We start from the raw sequence: 24747 nt of genomic DNA, 5'->3' as shown, positions 1-24747 counted from the left end.
TTTAGCCCTGATGAAGCCCTGCAAAGTGGGGCGAAACGTTGGAAAATAAATAGTTGTTAACTATTTTTATTTCTCCTTTGACCGCAACCCTGACCATCTCCCTATATATCAATTTTTACGGTCAACTATACATACATATATAGAATTAAATTTTATTGTTTGGTACAATATTGTTATGGGAGCAGAAAAAGCAAGTAGAATTTTGAATTGGTCATTTCGACTCAGGGGGGCTAGAAAACCTGTGTTTCTGTCGAAAACTTGAATTCCAAATTTTGCACTATCACAATACTTTCCCTTAACTATATATTGCAATTTATACTTTACTGAAAGTAAAAAAAAAATTGAAAAATGAATCAGAATTGGGATTATAAGTTGCAAAAATATGGGCATATAGCATTTGATGACAAAACAATTTTACATTACAAAGAGGTGATTTGTTCAAGATGATGCTCAACTCCTAGTTTTTTTCCCAACTAAGGGTATTTTCTTTGTTGAGACTGGACCTCAGGAATTAACCTTTTTTAAACTATCGATATGAGATGTGTTATATTTGTTCTGTACTGATTTTTCAATTGGAAAAATGTTTGTTATTATTGTATATACATATATGTATATATATTCTTATTAAAACTTATGAATATTAGTTGGAGCTGAAAATAACTTCGGAGTCTTTAATTGAATAACACTGTTTGATTGTAATTTATTTAGACTAGAATACACTTAACAACTTTATAATCACTAAAACAAATTGAGTATAAAAAACTTAAATAATAATAAATATATCACATTTGTATTCTCTCAAGTAACAGTAGAGAGAAAGTACTAATTACTATGCATTTAATGAATTACTGCTTTTCTGTTTCTTAAATTTTGGAGTACCTTCATCAATTGGCTCCATCGACAGGAAAAAGCCTAGTATGGTCAACCCTAAAACAAATGAAATAATAGTAATATACAGGCAATCATTTGCTGTTTTGATAGTATTGAACATTTTGCCAATCAGACTTTTTAATTATAAATATCTCATTTCTATTTATCCTCAATATTTATGTTTTCCTAAAATTTTACATGTATACCTATTTTATTTGGATTTAGACTATTAGTGTCAAATTAAAGTATAGTATTTAATTTAATTTTGGAATTGATTTTGAGGTTTTACTTCATTTAACATAAATTATATCTAAAAATCAAGAATATTAATACAAATGAAGTCATTTTCTGATTTTATCTAATTCTTGCAGCATGAGTAGAAAGTTTAATTCATACAAATAACTGTAAAAAGTGTAATTTACACCAGCATGGTGTATTAAACTGATATTTGTTAAAGGATTATTAGTATAGTTAGTGGAACTGTTGATCCTGTTTGCAAAATGCAGATGATTGATCATTAGGAATAGTTGCTACCCTTTTCTAACTTGAGTAGAAATGAAAGTGTAAAATAAGTTTTGTGTGACCAGCACAAAATAAATATTAATGATACTGTGATACACTTGGGAATTGTACCCGAATCACATTGAGAATCTAGTAGAATCTCAATAACTATGAAGTTATGTTTCATTGATCAAAAATAAGCAAATTTACATAAGGATATTTTAATATAAGTACATCTAAAAGTCAATTTACCTATAGACATCACAGCTAGAGAATAGAAGAAGTAATCACAGAATGAGTAAATGAGATTAGCAATGAGAAAGTTGACCAATAATATTCCAGATCTGCCCAGCAACATTGTAGTACCCACCATAGTTGCCCTGAAATAAAAAAAGAAGTTATAGTAAATGCTATTGATTTGAAATCTGTTATAACACATGTCATTTTGTATCCAGTCTATTGGAATTGGAATTAAAACAAAAAAAACTATCTTGTTTCTTGTGTGTAAACTCATCTGTCCAGATGAGGTAGGTAAAAGATTCCTGCCTCGATAAACGCTTCCAACTTTCACATATGAAAACCCTCACAATAGACTTATATTATCCAAGTTTTAGTTGTGCCTCATAATTAGCAAGTGTATTTTGAAGGTATTTGACTTTGATTTTTTTCATTAACTAATTTTTTTTTCTAAGAACCCACTTCACTTTTTTATTGAATGAGCTGGTGTCTTTGGAAGAATTAATTCATAAGGATTATGTGGATTTATTTTAACATAGTCGAAGTTAACTAATAATATAATTTTAACAAGTAGACAAAATAAAAAAAAAAACAATTTATTGTCTTACATGTTTACAACTTTATTTTTAAAGTTTATCAAGTTATTAAGAGCATAAAGGAACATAAAACTTATAAGAACATACTTAAATAATTATGACTGAAAAAATTTACATCAATTCAATTTCCATCAATTAGACCAAAAAATATAGTGATAAATCGTGAATTAAGGAAATGTTGAAATAATAGTTTAAATAAATGCCCAGGTACAGCAGTATAAATCAAAGAAGGTAAGAAATAGTATTGTACAAAGATAGTCCAAGTATAAAGGTACGAAATTCCAGTAGAAAATAGTAGTTTGACATTCAAACAGCCGTTTCCGAAGTTTAAATGTGGCCAAAAAATGTTCATTTTCTAAAATAATAATAGTTCAACTAATTGCCTAAAGATAGCAGCACAAATCAAGAAAGGTTGAAAACATTAGTTCCAACTAGCGCCGCAAGAGGCCAGCACCATCCAAACAGCCATTGCCGAAGTCAAATTATAGCAAGAAAATTTTATTTTGTATTAGGAGAGTAGGGGGAGATAGGAGCTCAACGATTCCCTGAGTATCGATCTGATCGATTAACTCCTGCAAACTCCTACTCTCCTAATACAAAATAAAAAAATTTCGTGCTATATTTCGACTTTAAAACCGCTGTTTGGGTGGTGCTGGCCTCTTGCGGCGCTAGTTAGAACTAATATTTTCTACCTTCTTGATTTGTGCTGCTATCTTCAGGCAGTTTACTGAACTATTATAAATAAAAATTTTTATACTAGATTTTAACTTCGGAAATGGCTGTTTGGATGGTTCTGGCCTCTCGCGGCACTAGTTGGAACTAATGTTTTCAGCCTTTCTTGATTTGTGCTGCTACCTTTAGGCAGTTTTCTAAACTATTACTTTAACATTTCATAAATTCACAATTTATCATTATCTTTGTTTATTTTATTGATCGGAGTTTAAGTGATTCATATTTTTTCAATTACATTTGTTTATGCATGTTCTTACTACTGTATTTATTAGCATGTTTGAATAATTTTATGTTCCTTTATGCTCTTAAAAACTGTGATAATTAATTTAGGGATATTTTGGATTTTTAGAAGGTTAACACTGGAACCTGATTTCTTGATAATTCTATGAACTGCGTCTAAGAACCAAAGTGTTTTTGTTGAAAGGTGAAAACCATTTGACTACTTCCATACTCAGGTCTATCAGTGTATTACTAAAAAATTCAAACATCCCTAAATTCTCAACTTTTGTTTTTTGATGACTTAATAAATTGTTTTCTTAATGATTTATGCTGAACTGAATTTTTTTCTAGCAAAAACAAAACAAAAAATACTGAATGAATTGTGTTAAACTTCTAGAAATAAACAAAATATTTAAAGAGTTTTAAAGTTTAGCTCCACTTTGAAAAAACTGTAAACAAAAAAATGAGGTTACAAGTATTTTATTAAAATACAAGACTTTCTTGTCATTTTGTTGAAATATATTCATGTAACATTAATGGATTATAAAACACAACTTTGTCTTACTCCATAGACTGTTGTAGAAAATTGGTATTATTATTTGGTTTGTAAGTAAATCTGTAGATGGCTACACTATGACACTGCTGGGAACAAAGAAACAACATAGGCTGCATATTACCTGAATCACAGAGTAGAATAATATTAATTGAGTCATCCCATTACCTGTTCCACTTTCATCCAGAAGGACAGGTTGCGAGTTAACTTCATGGTAAACAGTAGAATCAATACATCAAAATTTGGAATGCTTTCTATCTACATTCCAGGTATATGGAGAAAGTACCAGTTTCAATTTTCTTGTAATTTTATTTAAACAAAAGGACTTATCCTTTAATTCATCAAGATAAGATTTGTCTTCTCTTCATTAAAAATATACCTGGTCATATTAATGTATAGGAAAGCATGCTAGATTATTTCTGGAATTGCCTTAATTTCATCTGTATAAATAGAGGAGGATGTTAATTCTAGCTCCTCATTGAATCCCAAATTAGTTCTTTAAATCACTAGCTATGAGGAAATAATTACCATACCAATGTTATAAAGAAAATATGTCACATTTTTTTTTTTCAGCACAAACATTTCAAATGTAGATGGTTCTCTTAGCATCTCTATTATTGTATGCAACTATTCTATCCAAATCTTGCCCTATTGTTGCACAACTTGAACTTATTTTGTTTTCCTATTTACCTGTACTTGCAGCAGTTGTTTCAAGATAATAAGACTATGAATAAGAGAAATTCTATGATAACTAATAGTTTAGTTTTAGTATAATTTTCTAGTGTCCAATACCAGAGTATTGTAAATTGTAAAAATAGTACTTCATGATAGAAAAAAAAGATCAATAAGTAAATAATTGTTAAATGGTAAGTATTAGTAAATTTTAAAAATACAATATGCTAATTTTTCACAAATAATTTTACCTGTGAAGCTGTCGGTTAATAAATAAAAATCATTCATTTTAATATTTAATCAAGATTAAATATAAATAGTTGAATGTTAATTACTGACCTCACTCTAGTCGGAAATACAGCAACTACTATGCCTATGTTTGAATAGAATGCGACGTTGTTGGTTGCAATGAAAGCTGAGGCAGGAAGAAATACATAAGCACTATTTACTAATGGAATGATAATTGCGAATACTCCACTCAGGATACTGCAGGCGACTGTAAAGGGAAAAATAATTTTTTTAGAGACCTTTCTAATCTCTAATGATTAGGTTAGAAGTATAAATGAAGAGCTCAAACTCGTGAAGAAACCTTCATAAATTGAAAAATAAAAAATCTTTTGAACCCACTAATATTTCTTCTGTTTTGGCGCATTAAAACCTTTGTTAAGGTCTGATCCATTGCTAGTACCAGACAATATTAAATTTTTAATATTTTTTTAATTCACAAAAAAGATTGACTAATGTAACACTAATTCTGTTGTATTTATGATAAAATTACAATAATATTTTATTGAATTAAATTATATTTACATAATGTAAAAGTAGACAGGATGCAATTTAGAGAAAATTCTGAGTTCTGTTTAATGTAATTGAGAAAAGTAGAGGATCAGAGAACAAAGGAAACTAGTATAACTTATTGCACAAAAGTAAATTTTAAATAGCTGAAACATAATTTTTATAAAGAGAAAAAAATTGTTTGAGTTGCTTCACTTTCATTCAAAATGTATTAATCTTCTGAATGAATATCCTAATGTTTTTCTAAATGCCTTAGAAATATATAAGGCCTTAGGGCTTAGGAATATATAAGTTTTTTTTTTTAGTAAATTCAAGTATAACAAAGAAGAAACAAAATAAAAATTTAATAGCATAAGTTAAGTATTTAGCTACATTAGTTATAAATGAATTATCTCAGTTTCTCCATAATTAAGTGCTGTAGTACTCATGATTTTGACTTACTAAGCAATATCTTCTTCCCCAAATAGCTAACTAGCAGGATAAAGACGATATGACCAAACATAGAGCCTAAATTGACAAACATCATCTCAGTGTATACCTGTGTTTGACTTTCTCGCTGTGCCTGATAACAGAATATTCACTAATTATTTTATATGTAATAAAATATCATTGAATTTAAATTTGAAGTGCTAAAATAATACAACTAAAACTTTAATTCTCTCTGCTAATATTTAGTAAATCAGTCCACTTCATATTCATTAAAAACATCACTCAATGTTTTACATCAATTCGAGGATACTCTATCCTGATATATATATTCTTTACGTACAGATGTTGAGCCAGTCGAAGCCCTATTCCCTTCGACAAGGAGTGTACAAAGTCCCTGCTCTGTGTCCAGCTCGGAGGAGTTGACAAGCATTAGCATCTCTGGTAACCATAATCTGAGAGTATTAGCCCTGAAAAAGTCATCAAATTAACTTTTGACGCAATATTTTATGTTAATATGCACTAATCAATAGAAAATGCTCATACATGATAACATCATGCGAATTAATTTGAAAAATTGAAATTTTTATATTAGCCTCACTTATAATCCTTAAATAAATAATATAATCCTCCCCAAAATGATTTTTAGGAATTTATTCGTGATATTTTATGGTAAGTAGTTCTATTAATGAAAATTAATAAATACTAATAACGTATCAACATTTTTTTTACACTATTACTGCTCATGATTTTTTTATTATAACTTAATAATATGATATAAATTAATTATATCAAAATTATTCTATTTCTAAAATTCTACAATACCAAGTTTAAATTGTTATAGATGTAAAAATTATTTTATTTTATTTTTTAATGAAAATTAATAAATAACTTACGCTGCAACTACTATAAACTGGATAATGAAACCGAGCAATGCCCTCTTGACAAATGGTGGTCTGAATATAGCCACAGTCTCATTCATGCTTTCCCGAAATGACTTCTTGGCTTCATTTTTACTGATCTGATGATGAAGTCTCTTCACCTGCAAAGATTATTTTTAATTATCAATAAATGTTGTAAAAATATTCTGCTATGTGCTCATTGAGGATTTTAGTGTCCTAAATTTTAATCATAATTTGACATGTCATGAGAAATTAAACTTACAAGTTAGTTAGTGAAATTCCCTAGTCAATTGGAATAAAATATTTAATAATTTTATGTGAGGAACTGGATGGCGGCCACACAAGATCCTAATGATTGGTGGAGGCTGATGCAGGAGGTCAGGACTCGACATCGAGTTATGGAGCCGAATTAATAATAATAATAATTATAATTTTTATAAAATCTATGAAATAAGTAAGGCAACTTACTGGGTAGGTAGTAGGTGAATTGCCAGTGTTTATGGTATAGATTGTTCTGCAGACCTCTAGGGCTTTTTGATGGTCACCATGGTCAATCAGGAATTTCGGTGATTCAACACAGAACATGCAACCGATGCCACATATCAGGGATGGTATACCACAGCTGATATGATACAGTTGCCAAGATTTGAGGGGAAGCTGGAATGGTACTTCTGAAGGTATAATCCACATGGCAAGGGCTACATACAAAAATTATCATTGTTTGTATTTGTAAACACATCATTATTAATAATTAAGATAAAAAAGATCTGTGATCTTGAAAACACATCAATCATTTTGTTTTTACTCTGATCTAAAAAAAAAAAGTAAATTTCCCTTTTTTTCTTCTTTTTTTTTTTAGCCATTTTTCATCAATTTATCGATCTGATGTTTTTAGCAGCCACCATGTAAATCATATTTAAACCAATTGCACATCTATATGATGAGCTATATAATTGAACTGAGAGATTTCAAATTTTATGACAATTGTATCAAGAATTACATGTACTTTTAATGAATGAACATAAAAATATCTCTTAGGGATGAAAAATGTAAAATAAAAATAAAGAAATAACATTTATTTTAAATTGTATAGAAAGTGATATAGTGAAGAATTTCTTTTTAGTATTATATATTCTGTCTATTTTAAATTTTAATTATATTCCCTATTTTCTTTGTATGGTATTATTATTCAATGTAACAGATCATTCAATGATTGAAAACCAGCATAAGCTGGGTGGTCACTTTTTTTTTAGCCATTCAATCTTAATCAAAAATAGTTTACAAAAAACTTATTTGTGAAACACTAAAAATGATTTTTTACTGGTTCATGAGAAATGATTGTTTCAAATGAATACTATTAATTATGAATTAAGTTTATATAATATCATCTCTCTGTTATTTAAAAAAGTATATTTCTCTTTTATTAACACTATGACTGACAGACCTGCTTGTGCAATGTTTCCTATGGAGCTGAAGATTCCAGCTGATAATACTGCTACATCCCTCCTTTTGCTGAGAAATACCTCAGAAATGTAGGCTGTGAAGATGGAAAATGGTCCGGCAACCCTGCAAATATAACTTTGTTAGTAATTATAATTATAAATTGTATTGCTTTTTTTAGAAACAAATCTCCTATAATTTATAACTTGTCAAAATATACCTAAATGTGTCAAATTTATATCACAATAAATTTATCAAAGGTGGTACCTTCCCTTAATGGTTTGCACAATAAATAATTAATATATTATTGTACAAAATTTGACTATGAAACTTAAAAGGCTCATAAGGCAATATATGCCATTAATGAAAACCTTCTATATTATATACCATATGTATAATCTAAATAAATCTTAGTATACATAAGCTTATATTTATTTGTTTCCTAATACCTTAAAGTAAAACTTCAATTTCAAACAATAAAAATAATTGGCATTCATTTATGTTACAAAAATTATTTTTTACCTTTTAATCATGTCGGAATAAGTCTGAAGATGTAAATAAATATTTATTGAATATCCATATTTTATAAGATTCTGATAATAACCCTGAAAATAGAAGAAATTCATCAAAATTTTAAACAAGTGCATTTCATACATGTTGCCAGTAATGATAATTATTAATGTTTTTATTCATTGATTAGGATTATGTTTTGGACTGTATACAAATGGAATGCTAAAGCTATGCTAACTTCTGCCCTGCCAGGGTACAAAGATTTTTTTAGAAAAAAATTGTGAATAATAATACCACAATTTTTATTAAATGTTAAATTTGAATATTTAACTTATAATTTTTGTATGTACGTATAACACATGGAACTTAGTAGGAACTTTTCATATCATAAAAGAATAATTTTTTTAAATTAATATCTCATAAACTCTTTTCTTACACTATGTTTGATAACTATTTCATAGAAACTAATATCATATTCCATAAACTAAATAATATCATTACTATATTATCAATTGAATAATGTGAGAATTTAGAAAATTTTGAGAAATAATGTTACCAAATCGCAACCAGTTGAAATCGGTTTAAGAAAGAACTTTGCAAGATTGGCATAATATTGTACAACAAAGAGAAAATACATACAATTTCCCACAATTCTATTATTTTTTATTGAACAAAATGTTAAACCACTTATGCACATGAGTACTTGTTACTGAATACACAGATATTCAGGAAAAATAACTCGTATAGGTTAGACTATATTATTTTATAGTGTTTTTAATCTATAGTTACTTAATAATCTTGATAACATCTAAATTTATTCTAAAATAAAATTAAACCTTCAATTTATAAGCTAAATTATTTATTGAAATTTATAAATTTAAAAAACATAAAAACATGTGTATATTAAGATAATAACAAGATTCTTAACATAATTAATGAATTATGTACTTTAAGACTGTAATTATAAATTATGTAGGAATGGGTATTATGGGTTTGGGAGTCCCCTGGGATCCACTCAGTATCATAAAAAATTTATCCTTTATTGGGTAAAAATCTGGCAGTCGAGCATAATTCTGACCAAATCACCTCCTTGCACAACAATTGGTCTGGTAACAGTACTCCTTACAGTACTGCACCCCTGACCCTTCATGGGTTTTAGCAGTACATATTTAATTGTTTTTGTTTTTTAAGTCTGTAATTAAAATACTTATTAAATGTAATATGTCACATATGAAATCATTTTATAGCATTAGAATTTAACCAAAAAAAGAAACAAATCCATAATAGTATATAATCTCATTGATAAACAATCTTGGACATCTGTCAGCTATTTTGGCTATTAAATAAAGGTTGATTAATTTTTATATAAATATTTTGTTCAGCAGTTTAAAAAGAACAACAAAATTTATACTATTCTCAACTAACAATATGAATTATTACGTAATAGGAAATAATAACAAAGGGGACTTAAAACTACTATATCAGCAACATATATATTAATCTAAAATTACAGGTTTGTAGCAATTTAAAAAGGTCAAGCAAAAAAACAAATCATTCAAAGATCCCTGAATTAGGTTGTCAAATCTCTGACATAATAGACAGAAAATACTGAACTTTGCAATTAACACTTTTCAAATTTAAAATGATATTACTTTGTATTAAAATATTTAGTTCTATAACTGTTTTATAGGCAATATAAAATGTTATCAATAGACAGAAAAAACTAAACTTACACTTTTCAAATTTTGAAAATGATGTTACTTTGTATTAGAATATTTAATTCTATAATTACTTTATTGATTGTTTTATTGCTTTTCTCCTTTTTTAAAAACATTTATAAATGACTAAGTATTTTACTCTAACTTAGTCATCAGTTAGTTATCAAATTTACAAATCTATTACATTGATGGTACTGTTATATTGTTTATTATATGTATTGTCAGTTGTTAATGTTATACAATTATAAGTTTACTGTATGATATACATGTAAAATATACTTAGTATGTTAGAGTTTAAATTATCTTCCCAATTGAATTATTATTTAATCAGAATATTTTATGTTTAATGACAATGTTTTGAGGCCGTTGCCTCATCTTGTGACACAACTATTACTATAGTTTCCTAGAATTTTATAGACCAGATAACATAAAATCTTCCAGTCATAAATTACCTAATGAAAAATATTTCATAGTACTAAAAGCACAGTAAAGAAATGACCTCACAGAGTTATTATGTCATGGAATTAATGTTCAAATAAAATTGGCTATAGTATAATTTAAATGAGGTGTGTTATTCACAAAAATCCTTTTTTTCTTTTTTAAATAAGCTTTTTTTCTTTTAAGTCCTCTCACAGATACCCTATATCTATTCCTAAAAGGATTTGCTTATCTATACCATATTTTCTAAGACAAATCAACCCGTGTTCTTAGATATTCACAATTTTTGATGTTTTTAGTTCCCTGAGTTTGGCAACTTCTTTTATTTCAGAATCTTCTAGTATAAAGTTTATTAGAGTTTACTGAAGGTTCAATTCAAAGGTAGATTCAAGCATTTTTATACTTACATAAAGCCTGAGAGGTATTTGAAGACAAGCATAAAGGGCAATGATGGGACAATTCCAGTTAGAAAGTTCATCACAAAGTCGAGAAGGAACCCAATGACCAAGAGCTTCTTGCGACCAAGTTTGTCAGATAAGAAACCCCAAATAAACCCGGAACTTATCATTCCTGTAAAAATACATTTATATTGTTAAAATTTATTATTTAACATTAATAAAGGTTTTATTGTTAATAAAATGTCTTATACAGTATTTGCAGTTTTCTATATTTTAAATAATCTCTAAATCAGATGGCCAAGAAGGATTTTTTTAACCCTCTCAGATAGAAAAATTACAATAATTTTAAATGACCAAATCTTATAATTTTATTAAGTTTCTCACAAAAGATAGAAATATTTCTTTTTAAAAATAGAATTGTCTTTCTCCTATATAAGAGGGGTCAATTCAACAGAAGGTACACTATGTTATCTTTTAATTCAAATATTTTGTCTGTACCTTGTACTCAAATATATTTTAAATAAACATAAGAATTTTTTTTGCTTCTTATCTGATCTCAGAAAATATAGTGACATGATTTGTGATTTATTATTACTTATCACTTACTTATCTAACAAAAAATCGTACGACCATGCAGGCATGATGGAATTTATAAGCAGGCTGTCAGCTTTCTCAACATAAAAAGGGCAGGTTAACTTAGCTAGGCATCATAGAGTATTACTCATATGATATTATAGTGCCTTATTAGTACTAGATCAGTGTGTACATAACACCTATATAAGCGTGTAATGGGGTTCTGTATATAATACACACTTCACTATTGTATTGACTTTGACCCATGAAACAAGTTTTTTGAATAAATTAAATCTTAAAATTGTATGTTTCTAACAAAAATTACTGATTTTTTAATTTTTAAAAAATTTCGGCCAGTGTTTTAGAAAAATGTAGTATTCTGATTTTTTTTTTTTTTTTAAACGTTTTAAAACTCTCATTAGTGTTAATAATGAAATTAATATATAAATAAATAAAAGAAAATATTCCAAATAATATTTTTTTGTGTCTTTTTACTATTAAAAAATTCATTAAGGTTGTTATTTATATTTTTTAGTGAGATTAATTATTAATTTATTGTATTAATCACAATTACTAAAGGGGACAATTATTTTGAACCACATTAAGCCCATATTTTTATACACAATAATAAAAACTTATTAACGAAATTTCATCTTTATATAAATGTATAAATTTTACTTTTCCTAATTGTGAGAGAATTCATAATGATGGGGCTAAATCACCAATCTATGGTAATGGTAATAAAGAAAATGTTCCAGAAGCTAAGCAAAAACCTTAGGAGGAACAGATGTTTGTCAGCACTCAAATTAAAGCTAGTTAAATTTACTATAAAATAGTTAATAATGTTTATCTTTGTAGGGGTAGTAGTTTTTATGATATTTGACAAAATAAACTCACAAAATGTTAATTTCTAGTTGTTCGTATAAAATGTTGGATTTTTGAAAAAATATATCTCTAGACCCATAGACGTATATATGTCTGCCAACACTCAAAATAAAAAAAATTAACTTACTACAAAGTAGTTTATGACACATATCTTCGTATGGGTAGTAGTTTTTATGATATTCTCATATGAATAAAAATTTGGCAAATGAAAATTTGTCTGAACAACTATAAATCAATTTATTTTAGAAAATTTCATGAAAACTACTACTCCTAAGAAAATAAACGCTATAAACTATTTTATAGCTCATTAAAATAGCTTTAATTTGAGTGCTAATAGACATCTGTACGTCACATAGTTCTTGAGATATAGATTTCTCAAAATAAATTAATTAATTAAAATTTCAGTACGATTCATACATTTTTATGAAATATTGCTTTTTAAAAAATTATATCTGGAGAACTATTGAACGTAAATAGCTCCATTAGAGCTTACATTTTAGCAAATTTACTCTAATTTAAATGATGCTCTCTTTGAATTTCTATTGTTGTTGGTAGTTTTAAAGATATAGAGCTCCGAATAGAAAATTAATTATTTTTAACGTTTTGGAACAGCCGCCTTTTTTTATTCCCCTTACCTATACTTGTCAATTTTGACTAGTAATTGTACCTAGTTTTCAATTAAGTAATGAAAAATTGGGGTGATGCAACTGTCTTTTTTCTCCTCTTGGGCTCTTGTACTATCAAGTTTAGATCATATTTGAGCCAATAGGTGATGCTCAAAGATAGACCACGAAGTTCAAAAGTTGCATAAGGGTCTAAGTTCCAAATAGATAGAACCCTGAACTCACCTGCGTAGCAGGCAGATTGTAGGGATGCCTTCCCAGTAGGTGTGAGGTCCAAGTCAGCCGCTGCTGCTGGAATTACGTAAGACATCGATCCCGAGACGAATCCACTAGTCCAAGCCGCTGGAATAGCGAGTATCAGCATGGCCAAGTTGAACTTGCCACAGCCTGGAAATTCATTTCAAACAAATTATGTTTACATACAAATTTAATGTGACCGGTATAAGGAACCAGTCTTTTGAGTATTATCTAAAGTATTTCCTCGTTTACTATCAAAATTTCCTATTGCAAATTTTCTAATTTGTTTGATCTAGATTAAATGCTTCTTAACTTGTATATCTTCTGGCAAAAATAATTATATTTTTATGTAAGGCCTATGTCCAGTCGTATCATTGACAAGTCGATGGCTTACTTCACAGCAGTGCTAAGTACCACTTTTCACTAACTTAACAAAAATACAAGTAAAGGTTCTCTCTTTTAGGGAGATTACAACATTTCAATTAATTTCCCTAAAAAAGAGAATCTTCATTTGTATTTTTCGTAAATTTAGAGGAAATGTTCTTTGTATTACTAAGTAAGCCAACGATATGTGGATACACCTTTTAATTTGCAAATTACGACTTGAGAGGTTTCGTTAGTAAGCCAACGATTCGGACTTTATCAATGATACTACTTACTATCTTTTAAATTCTGGAACAGTGTCGACATCTGTATGGTTTACAGCCAGCTTTATACATTTTTTAAAAATATATTTGATTTTCTATTCTAATGATTTCATAAATTTGTTATGATTCAATAGTTTTTACAAAAGAATAATAAGGTGATACATACCAGACTTCGAAATAGCCGTTTCAAAATCCACTGACGTAAGACTATTTGATTCTGAAACAGAAAATCAATTTTAATAATAATATTCTTTATAAGGACTAATTGTACGTTAATTTATTTTTAAAATGAACCTGATGATAATATTAATAAATGTACTAACGTATAACAAATGAATGGCCACATTAATCCGAGTTGGATGAGGAATTATCTTTTAACACAATTGATCTGTCTTTTCCACAAGCACCCTACCGAACTGCTCGATAAGGCAACCAGTACCTTCACCAAACCTAAGGTCATGTCAGTGTCCAGTTTGGTCCAATTTGGACGCGAAGTATGACCTGCGTAAGTCAAGGCCATATTCGTACCCAGCCAAGCCCAATGTATATTGACAAGTATTTGCTTCCAATGCTTATCTCCATATTTGACGATGATTGGCAATAATATGCCAGCCCCACAACTCGTCATAAACCTTGGTCATCTTTTAATTTTAAGACTATTGATTTACTTCACTTTTTTGAACGAAAAGTTAAGTTTCAAATGTAAGCGGCCCACCGTGGAATTCCTAACATTCACAATTTGATTATAATAATTTAGTTATAGTTAGCAATTAAGTTAAAAACTAATCATAATTGGCTTATCAGAAATAGGATGGTATAACTCACTTGCTCTCTGCTCGTCTCCACTCTTGATCATTTCGAGCCGAGGGTGGACCAGAGCTCGCGGGAGCGTTGGAGTTTCCGGGGCTGCCTCTACCTTATCTTCCATCTTGGGCACAATCGTCACTACACAGCGTCTGGACCGAAATTCTTTTTTATAAGGATTCAATCTTCTACCACTTTGCTGATTGCTGACTGATAAGGCATTTCATAAGATGGTCTGTGTACAGTCCAAATATTACGTGGGATAGGTATATTTTTCTCATAATTGTTTATCTAGACCTTATTCATATTCTACAAACAAATAAACCTTTATCTATATCAAGTAAAAGATATTCATAATTACTTAGACACGCGCATTAGTTCAACTATTTTGGTAGCATCAACTCGATAACGAAGGTACATTGGTCTTTATCACTAGGTACAAAGGTATTGGACGAAATAATTTGGACCTCATATTCATAATTTTCTAGCATGAAATCTCTCTAAAATACGTAAAAGCCAGGATCACGTGGAAATAGAATTAATTTTACAGTTGTTCTACAGTCTGTTTAAATATTAAAATATTAGCTAAGCAATAAAACTACTCTTTTGTTAAATAAATACATTGTTCAAACCTTCTAATTCCCAAACTGGTATACAAGGATTTATCATGTTTCAGAATAAGCCGTTTAAAAATAAATAGACACCATCAAAATGGAATTTTCCTTTGTAAATTTCCTTTTTAAATTCAAAGTCCAAAAGTCACAAGAAAAATCTTCAAAACATAAATATATTTTTATATTTCATCACTGCTAAGCCTCAAATGTCCAAATATGTACATTATATTTTGTTTGTTCAAACTATGGCCAATGATGCATATCCGCTGATAACATAAATTACGGATCTGTGAGAAATAATTGTAATTAAATCATCAGCTAACATTTACCGATTGCCTCACTCTTACAAATAGTTGAGGTACGTTAAATATGACCAGTTATAAAAGCCGTTATGGCGTACATTGTTATTGACATGATGAGACACAAATACGGTAACAAATCTTAAATCCCTCTGTTAAAGAGGTCATACAAACACAAAGCTTTTTTAAAAATTTTTGATAGCATAAATTGGATATTTCAAAAGTCAAATATCTTAAATGCATTTTTTCCATACAATGGATGATTATGTGGATGATTTATGTTTTGCATATTATAATAATTTTTTTTGGTTTTTAAGGGACTCCTACACGATCAATTTGAATGACAGTCATCACTGATACTGAGCCCAGATTGAGGAGTCTTGAATCGCAAAAAACCTTAACCATCAATCCGACTGAAGCTTATTAACAGCAAGTTTGTTTAGCCATTATTTTGCCATTTCCATTCAAGTACACAATACAAAGTCCTCTCCATTTTTTCAGCTCCTCCTCCAATTCAAATTTCAAAATTTTCTCGGTAATCCGTCAGTATTAACCCTAAACGATCAATCTGAACATACATCTTTGGTTTTACTGTCATACAGATTGATCGTGACCCCAACATGCCAATCAATATGTCCTATACTTTTTCAGGCGCCATTAAAGATGTTTCGAGAAGAAATTGTAGATGAGAAACGAAATAAAGTCAACTTGATCCGGTATTCCGGACAAACATTTAAAGAAATTGTGGGATTGCATAGGGTGTTAAAAAACATCATATTCACTCACGCAATTTCAAATGGTATTAAAAATGAGAATTATGAAAAGAGAAAGAGAAAGCTTTTGAGGTTTTTTTCAGGAATTTTAAATACTTCTTCCATCAATTTTGAACTTAAAAAGTAAAGCAAGCAAGATGAAAGGTGAAAAATGAAGGAATAGAAATTATTGGTAAAAATTATATGGTAATATGTAATGACAAGTTAAACGTAATAGTTTGTTAATAGTAAATTTGATCAAAGTATCATTTTACATTTTCTAGCTTAATGTAATGATAAAGGCCCCATTTCAAGGTTAAGGTAATCTTTACCGATATAAAACTTAACAATAAGGCAAACATGGATGCCCTTCCTCAAAGCTAATGAAGAATACACTTGTTAATTAGGGCATATTTGCTAACATCACGGGGAGTTGCTCAATACTTCCTCTGGTTTATGGGAATTTCCAGAGAGGTAGGTAACCCTGGAGCATTTCCTATTGTATCACTTCGTCCTCCTTGCAGTATTGTCCTCTTTTAATTTGTTTCCTGAATTATAAGTTGTATTCCGTGACTTTAAAGTTTAGTTAGGTTGGTACCATCATCTATTCAATTTTATTGGTTTGGCTTTACGTACCAGTTATATTTTTGGTCGTTTTATTTAAATTATAGCGGCCGTAGTAACTGAGCTTCCTGTCTGTGGTCGACAGAATCAACAAACATGTGAAAGAGCTGCATGCAACAAACAGTAGTCCAAGACAAACAGGCGTGAATAAGGTTGGTTTAGACGACCAATCTACAAGGTCTCAGCCCACCAAAAAAAGTTATGGTTTGACAACGTATAGTGTGGTTAAAACCAAAAATCTGATGCGAAATTTGGTATCCTATTTGAAGAAAATTAGTATTACATCCACTAAAAATGTTCCTCAACAATAGATTTTCACTCAACGCTCATCAAAAGAAGACAACAATTATGTAAAAGCTCTATTACCTGAAAATGATTTATTTAGAGCATAAATCAAACTGCACACAGATACCAAAAACTTTATCTTCTGTATTTAAGAAGGGGCATCATACCAGAAAAAAAAATTGAAATAGAGCTTCATAATCGTTTTTTTGAAAAGCACATTTTAAAAAATTGATTTGCTTTACAGGCTCATGAACTATCCCTGTGGACAACTTTGTATGCCGAAGTCAGGAAGGTACTCGTTTGAATGGGTTATTTTGAGGATATATGACTGAACGTTTTATTTCATTAAGACACCAAATTTCGCCTCGGTTTTTCGACTATTAGTGGAAATGTTAACACCTTAGACAACACCACGACACGAAGCTGTATGAGTAAGAGGAGAGGGAATCATAAATGGAAATGCGTAGAAACTAAAGGGATGTTACGTGATAGAATATGTGAATTTTAGATTATTAATTAAAGCGATGTAGATTTTTGTGTAAGTTTACTTAAATGTGGTAAGTATTTAGTGAGTTTACTTTGATTGTTACAAGGTTAGATAAGCTGCCCATATTTATTTTATAATTTACATAATAAAGTTGATTTCTGCAGGATTTGGGTATTTTATACACAATTTGTGTTTTTTTAAAGTACGAAAATCAAGCCTTATAAATAGCCTGAAGGTGGTACCCAACCTAGAGAGGTTGCTAAGTGTAGCAACAAACCACGGATAAGAAGGCGTGCGGAAAGCAAACATCGCAATTATAGGCCCCTTCTGGACCCATTCGGCTGTACTCTACTCAACAACGTCATTACAGTACAAGAGCCGGGAAGAAAAAAAAGGCAGTTATCTAACCCCAATTTTTAATTACTTTAATGAAAACTATCTATAATTACTAGTCAAAATTGATAAATCTGCCAAGTATAGGTAGGGGGAATAAAAAATGGCGACTGTTTCAAACCTTAAAAAAACACTAATTTTTCACTCGGAGCTCTATATCTTAAAAACTACCAACAACACTAGAAAATCTAAGAGAACATTATTTAAAGAAGAGTAAATTTGCTGAAATATTAGCCCTAAAAGAGCTATTTACGTCCAATAGTTCTCGAGATATAGCTTTTTAAAAAGCAAAATTTCTTAAAAATCTTCTGACAGATTAGTAGTTAGCTAATTTATTTTGTGAAATCTATATCTCAGGAAATATGAGACGTACAGATGTCCATTAGTACTCAAATTAAAGCTAGTTTAATCGACTATAAAGAAGTTTAAGACCTTTACCTTCGTAGGAAAAGTAGTTTTCATGATATTTCCTAAAATAAATTGATTCATAGTTGTTCGGACAATAAATTTGATTTATGAAAAACTTTATTTCAGAAACCATAGGACATATAGATGTCTGCCAGCGCTCAAATTAAAGCTAGTTATATTTTATATTTACTATAAAATAGTTAATAATGTTTATCTTTGTAGAAGTAGTAGTTTTTATGATATTTGACAAAATAAATCCACAAAATGTTAATTTCTAGTTGTTCGTATAAAATGTTGGATTTTTGAAAAATATATCTCTAAATCCATAAGACGCACATATGTCTGCCAACACTCAAAATAAGCAAAATTTAACTTACCATAAAGTAGCTTATGACACTTATCTTCGTAGGCGTAGTAGTTTTTATGATATTCACATATGAATATAAATTTGGCAAATGAAAATTTGTCCGAACAACTACAAATCAATTTATTTTAGCAAATTGCATGTAAACTGTTACTCCTACGAAGATAAACATCTTAAAATACTTATATAGCTATAAAAATATAGCTCATTAAACTGGCTTTAATTTAAGTGCTAATAGACATCTGTACGTCAAATGGTTTTTGAGATATAGATTTTTCAAAATAAATTCACTAATTACTGATTTTCAGTACGTCCCTTACAACATTTTTATGAAATGTTGCTTTTTAAAAAGCTATATCTCGAAAACTATTTAACGTAAATAACTCTATTAGAGTTCATATTTTAGCAAATTTGCTCTTCTTTAAACGACGTTCTCTTAGGTTTTCTTGTGTTGTTTCTACTTTTTGAAATATAGAGCTCCGAATGAAATTTTTTTTTTATCGCTTTGAAACACTCGCCATTTTTTAGCCATTTTTTAAACTTTTTTTTAACCATCCCTCTTGGGCTCTTGTACTATCAGGTACCAGATGGCAAATCAAGATTGACAGTATATGTCTGTAGAGTCTACATATCGTTCCCAAATACGGACCAAATCTCCAATAGCGGTAACCTCGATTCCATGAAAGACTGCACCACGAGTTAGATTAAGATGTCTGGGATATAATAATCACTCTTACACCATTCTATTAGGCTGATAAGTATGACTTACCCAGGGGTGGGGAGAGAGTAGTAATCATCAGTGTTGACAATCATTTAAGGAGGGTGTCACCTGTTTTCGGCTTTTTCGATGGTCTTAAAATTTATTTCATATTTCAATTAATTTTAGCTGATGGTATTGGCTATTTTATTAGTAAGTATTTTAACTTCTGTATGAAGAATCTAACAAACGATCTTTTAAAATATGTAAAAATCATATTTTTTTTCTCTTTCGTCAATAGACCATTTATCTCTTATTTATATTAGCTGCTACTTTGTTTTATTTTATAGATATTCTCTTTAGTGTGTTTACACTATTTCTGGTACGCAAGGAGCGTTAAAAAAATATGAAAAAAATGTGGTTTAGAGTATTAGAAACATAACAGAATATTCTTAGAAGCCTAGTACAGGCTGATTCAACCAAGTAAGAAATCACAATACTCTATGACTGTCCGCTGCGATGAACCTAATAACTTTGAGCATGTCCAATGTAATCATTTGATCATGTTATTTTGGTTAAATATAGATAATAAATTTGCGGTATGAAAAAATTCAATGTACTTTCATGAGGTGGCATATGTTCCCACCTGATAAGATTATCGTACAAACAAACTGCCTTGGTGCACATACGATAGATTTCGGCCATATGGATAGAAACGGCATGGCTACCGTTTGTCCAAGAAAATTAAATTTTAAAGCTGCACAAGATCTCATAAAACATATCTCTGCTTTTGGAATTGACAAAAGACTATGAACGGCGTTCAAAATATTGCATTTTTTTAACACTGTTAAATCAATAACACTGATGCTTAGACTAAATTTTACAACAAAAAATATTTACAATAATAAAAACCTGTCCATCAGCGCCATGATCAAGTATCACAACGACGTAGTCAAAGCAGTCATCATGTGTAATTTAGAAACAGCCATCATCCCCCGTAAAAAAACTTTTAAAAATGTAAAAGAAAATATTAAGAAGAATCCACGGACACAAAATCACAGAACTAGAATAAGGCTAAAAACCTCGTAAATTTATGGAAAGTTTGAGAATTTTGAAAATGGAATACCTGAAAAGGAGAATACAATTTTACGGGCATATGAAAAGAATAAATTCTTCCCAAAGCAATAAACAGATTCAACATGAAATAACTATTCAATATGAAAAGGCTGAGAAGTCACATTAAACAATTCAAAGTGTCTACTTATTAAACAAAATTACAATAGAGACTGCTAAAACAGATAAGAATTTAGAAAACACATATATAAAAAAAAAAATTGTTCTTGTGAGAGACAAGAAACAGGCTAGAAATAAATAGACTACTGAAAGGAAAGCACTTTACTCGAGAAGAATGAAAGACGTATAGAAAAGGAAGAAAGAGCAGATAGCCGTAAAAAAATAAACAGTATTTGCGTGGGATCTCCAGCTGGCCTTTCGGCACCGAAAAATGGAATGCTCAGTCAATATATGAAAACAAATTTTTGTCAATAATGTAAACACGATTTACTGCCTTCTTTTTTAAAGATAATTAAACATTCCTTTTTTTTTTTAGTTATTTTAATTCCTTGTTTATATTCATTAACTTTAGGTTTGAATGTGTGTTAAGAGTTATTTTTTAATTTTCCTTAAATATATCGAATAACGTAATAGCTTTGTTAGTATTTAATAAGCACTGCAATTTTGTCATATTTTTCTTTTATTAATTATCATCTTCTATTGTGTCCTGTATTTGCAGAACAAATGTACACTTATAGCTCAAATAACTGTGCCCTGGATTGTGGTAAAACTTACTAATAAATAAATAAAGTTATATTTCTCATATATAAATTTATTCGTCTTCAACTGTGGTTTTATGTTTATATTTTAAAAACTATGTATTAAATATTTTTTTTTTAATAATTTATTTATTGATATTTACAACTGTATACACATATATACAACAAGTAAATTTGCTGTAGATGACATAGTAACATGATAAAAACATGTGGAGAATCTACCCACTGATAGAACTCCAATAACATTTCTAGAGAAGAAGATCTCGAGGCCATCTTCTTTCAGACGACTAGGAGGATTATTAGGTAATGAAGGAGAAGCCAGGTTAGAAACAAGTGGATTTGGGTGGTTGAGAAGTTTATTATGGAAGGAACGGTATCTTGTTCTGGCCAAATCGGCAACATATGGAATATTGAGGTCCTGATGGATGACTTGATTTGTGATAAAGTAAGGAGCATTGAGGATTTATTAAATATTTAAATGTGAATATAAGTATTTACTATTTCTAGTATTTCGTGAGATAAAGATATTACCGAAAGATCTATTTCATATTTCCTTCCAAAAATTTTGAACACAATTCGTTCAATATCCACTAAGCCGTTTATAATAATACTGAATACAATTTTGACCAGAATAGGTGAAACGATGTGAATGCACTCATGAAGAGAGGTGTAGAATTCTAAAACCAGTCGTATTTTTTGTTTATTTAATTAATAGTTTTGATACTAGACTATCAGGAAGTAAAAGGGTTTTTTTTTTTTCCACAAAATAGTTAAAAGTATATGATAATTTTAGGAAGAAATTCTTTTATTTCCTCATAATATAGTATCAGAACTGATGATTAAAAAAAAAAATTAAATATAATTTTAGATTAACTAAATAAAATTCTATACCTCAATTAATTGCCTGCGGCTGTAGTTCTAAGATCTATTTATCATTATTTCATAAAGCTAAGAATTCTATGTGAGATCTATGCAACGTTTATTACATTTTTTAGAGGAGATATATAAACAAGGAATATTGTTAAAACAATAATTTTCACGTAATAACTTATTCCGCGTTTATATACAACCTCTTCACTTTCTTGAGACTGGTTATTAATGTACTTATGTTTCTTTTTTTTTTAGATAATTAAACATTTTTGTTTATTTTAGTCATTTTAATTCCTTGCTTATATTCATTAACTTTAAGTAAGAATGTGTGTTAATATTTTATTAAATTTTCCTTTTATTACTTTGTTAGCATTTAATATATAATTAATGAATATTGTTCAACAATAATTTTCAGGTTATAACATATTCGCCGTTTATATACAATCTTTACACTTTCTTGAGACTGGTTATTGATATTTAAATAAATAAATTTTAGTCTCAAAACAATTTATATTTAAGTCCGACGTTTCGGTCAATCTTAATACAATTTTAGAAACACATTAATTTTAAAACAGTTTATGCGGGTTTTTCTGCCAAGGTCATTAATTTCAGTCCACAATTACCCTATTTTGTCAATTCTTTACATTTAAACTTCAACGTTAAATCGTTTAATCACAGTCAATCTTCACAATTATGATTTATCACAAAAATTTATAATAGGTTAATTGTGGAGTGACATTAATGACCTAGGCAGAATAGCCTGCATAAAGTGTTTTAAAATTGATTTGGTTCTAAAATTGTTCTGGAAGATGGTCGAATTGGACGAAACGTCGGACTTAAAAAGAAATATGAATCGTTTTTACACTAAATTAGATAAATTTCTTTCGGCTTTGTTTATCATTTTATAATTTTTTTTAATGAATTCGTAACTTATATCAGTATTCTTGTAAAATTTGTATTTAACTTCACTTACCTCCATAAGGGAAAGTAATCCAAAGGTAAAAAATTTCGAATTCTAGTTTTCGATGGAAATTGACGTTTTGAGGTCCCCTGAAAAAAAAAAAAACGTCTCGCAAAATGGTCTATGTGTCTGTGAATGTATATCTAGGAACAGCCTAGCTCTAAAACGAAAATTCGTAAGAAATTGAAATTCCATATTTAAGGAGTGTATATGGTCAGCAACTTTGAGGCGTGTATATGGTCTGGGGCGTGACAGCAACTTTAAGGCGTGTATACGGTCTGAGGCGTGACAGCAACTTTAAGGCGTGTATACGGTCTGAGGCGTGACAGCAACTTTAAGACGTGTATATAGTTTGGGGCGTGACATCAACTTTAAGGCGTGTATATGGACTGGGGCGTGCAACTTTTTCGAATAAATCGACCGACCGGAAGTGTCACTCTATAGAAGATTCTATTTTTAAAATTATTTATTTTCTTTATCATGATTTTGACCAAACGCGGCGAATGAGCCATTAACTCCTCTTTAATACCAAATTGGTGTGGTCCTCATAGAATTAGTCTGACAGAGCTTAACGAATTTCTAAAAGATCTTCCTTCCAGGTACTTAATTCTGTTAATTTGAAAAAAAAAATAAAATAGTTCACATTTTTAGCAATAATGAACAATTTACAAATACAAAGTATAACAGAATTTTATGAATAGATAAAGGAGAAAAAAAGAAAATTAGATACATCCGATCTGAGCAAGAAAATCCGAGACAGCCCGATCTTTCCCGATTGCATAACGGCTTCGTTATCATTTGTTAATCTGTTGCGTTCTCAACAATTTAAAATTCTTCTACTTCGTCCTGAGTCTGAAGAGCACAACTTGCAATTTGCAATGGCACAATAATGAAGTGCAATTTAAAATTGATATTTGTTTCAACGACCTCAAGAAAATCTGAAATACGAACATACTTACTATACTGCCATAATTCATAAAATATAAATGTACAAACTCAGAACTGACATGTATTTACAACACCAAGAGATATTTAGTTACTTGTAACCACCATTCGGTGTAAGTATATAGCGTATTGGAGTGTATGTAGAGCATGTCAAATAAAATGTAACCCTCCTCTTAAATTTAAAATTTTACATTTCAAAATACCCTTAATCGAAAAATTGGATACAACAAATAAATCCTTTTAAATTAATTTGTCACCTTTGTCATAGGTTACCCCAGAATTGCCCTTGAAATTTGACATCCTGTCCATAGATTTTCAAATTTATGCTCTAGGAGGTATGACAGTTTAATTTCATTGTTAACAAACAACATTGTAGCGGGTAAAATATATTACCTGTGGATGTCTATTTGTGGGCCACGGATGTTTCATTGTTGATACTT

General features: G+C 29.4%; 1 protein-coding gene across 1 annotated transcript; it reads right to left on the bottom strand.

Moving 5' to 3' along the window:
* Positions 1-670: 670 nt before the first annotated feature.
* LOC106683370 (synaptic vesicle glycoprotein 2C) lies at positions 671-15317 on the bottom strand. Its single transcript, XM_014424791.2, has 13 exons — positions 15138-15317; positions 14798-15011; positions 14139-14189; positions 13314-13475; positions 11017-11179; positions 7948-8069; positions 6972-7201; positions 6498-6643; positions 5945-6071; positions 5617-5737; positions 4720-4876; positions 1624-1751; positions 671-927 (listed from the first exon to the last, which is right to left on the bottom strand). Exons 2-13 carry the CDS (start codon positions 14898-14900, stop codon positions 830-832), a joined length of 1608 nt encoding a protein of 535 aa, XP_014280277.1. The 5' UTR covers positions 14901-15011; positions 15138-15317; the 3' UTR covers positions 671-829.
* Positions 15318-24747: the final 9430 nt, after the last annotated feature.

This window comes from Halyomorpha halys, unplaced genomic scaffold, assembly GCF_000696795.3.
Source record: "Halyomorpha halys isolate HHAL.00 unplaced genomic scaffold, Hhal_1.1 Scaffold478.1, whole genome shotgun sequence".
Taxonomy (NCBI): Eukaryota; Metazoa; Arthropoda; class Insecta; order Hemiptera; family Pentatomidae; genus Halyomorpha; species Halyomorpha halys.
This window is presented reverse-complemented; position numbering and strand designations above follow the sequence as displayed.

Excerpts from the sequence above, each read along its gene's own strand:
- LOC106683370 (XM_014424791.2), bottom strand. The coding sequence starts at position 14,900 with ATGGAAGATAAGGTAGAGGCAGCCCCGGAAACTCCAACGCTCCCGCGA. Across the intron at positions 6,072-6,497 it reads CAGTTTATAGTAGTTGCAGC|GGCTAATACTCTCAGATTAT; the intron begins GTAAGTTATTTA and ends TGACTTTTTCAG. Across the intron at positions 928-1,623 it reads TCTAGCTGTGATGTCTATAG|GGTTGACCATACTAGGCTTT; the intron begins GTAAATTGACTT and ends CATTTGTTTTAG.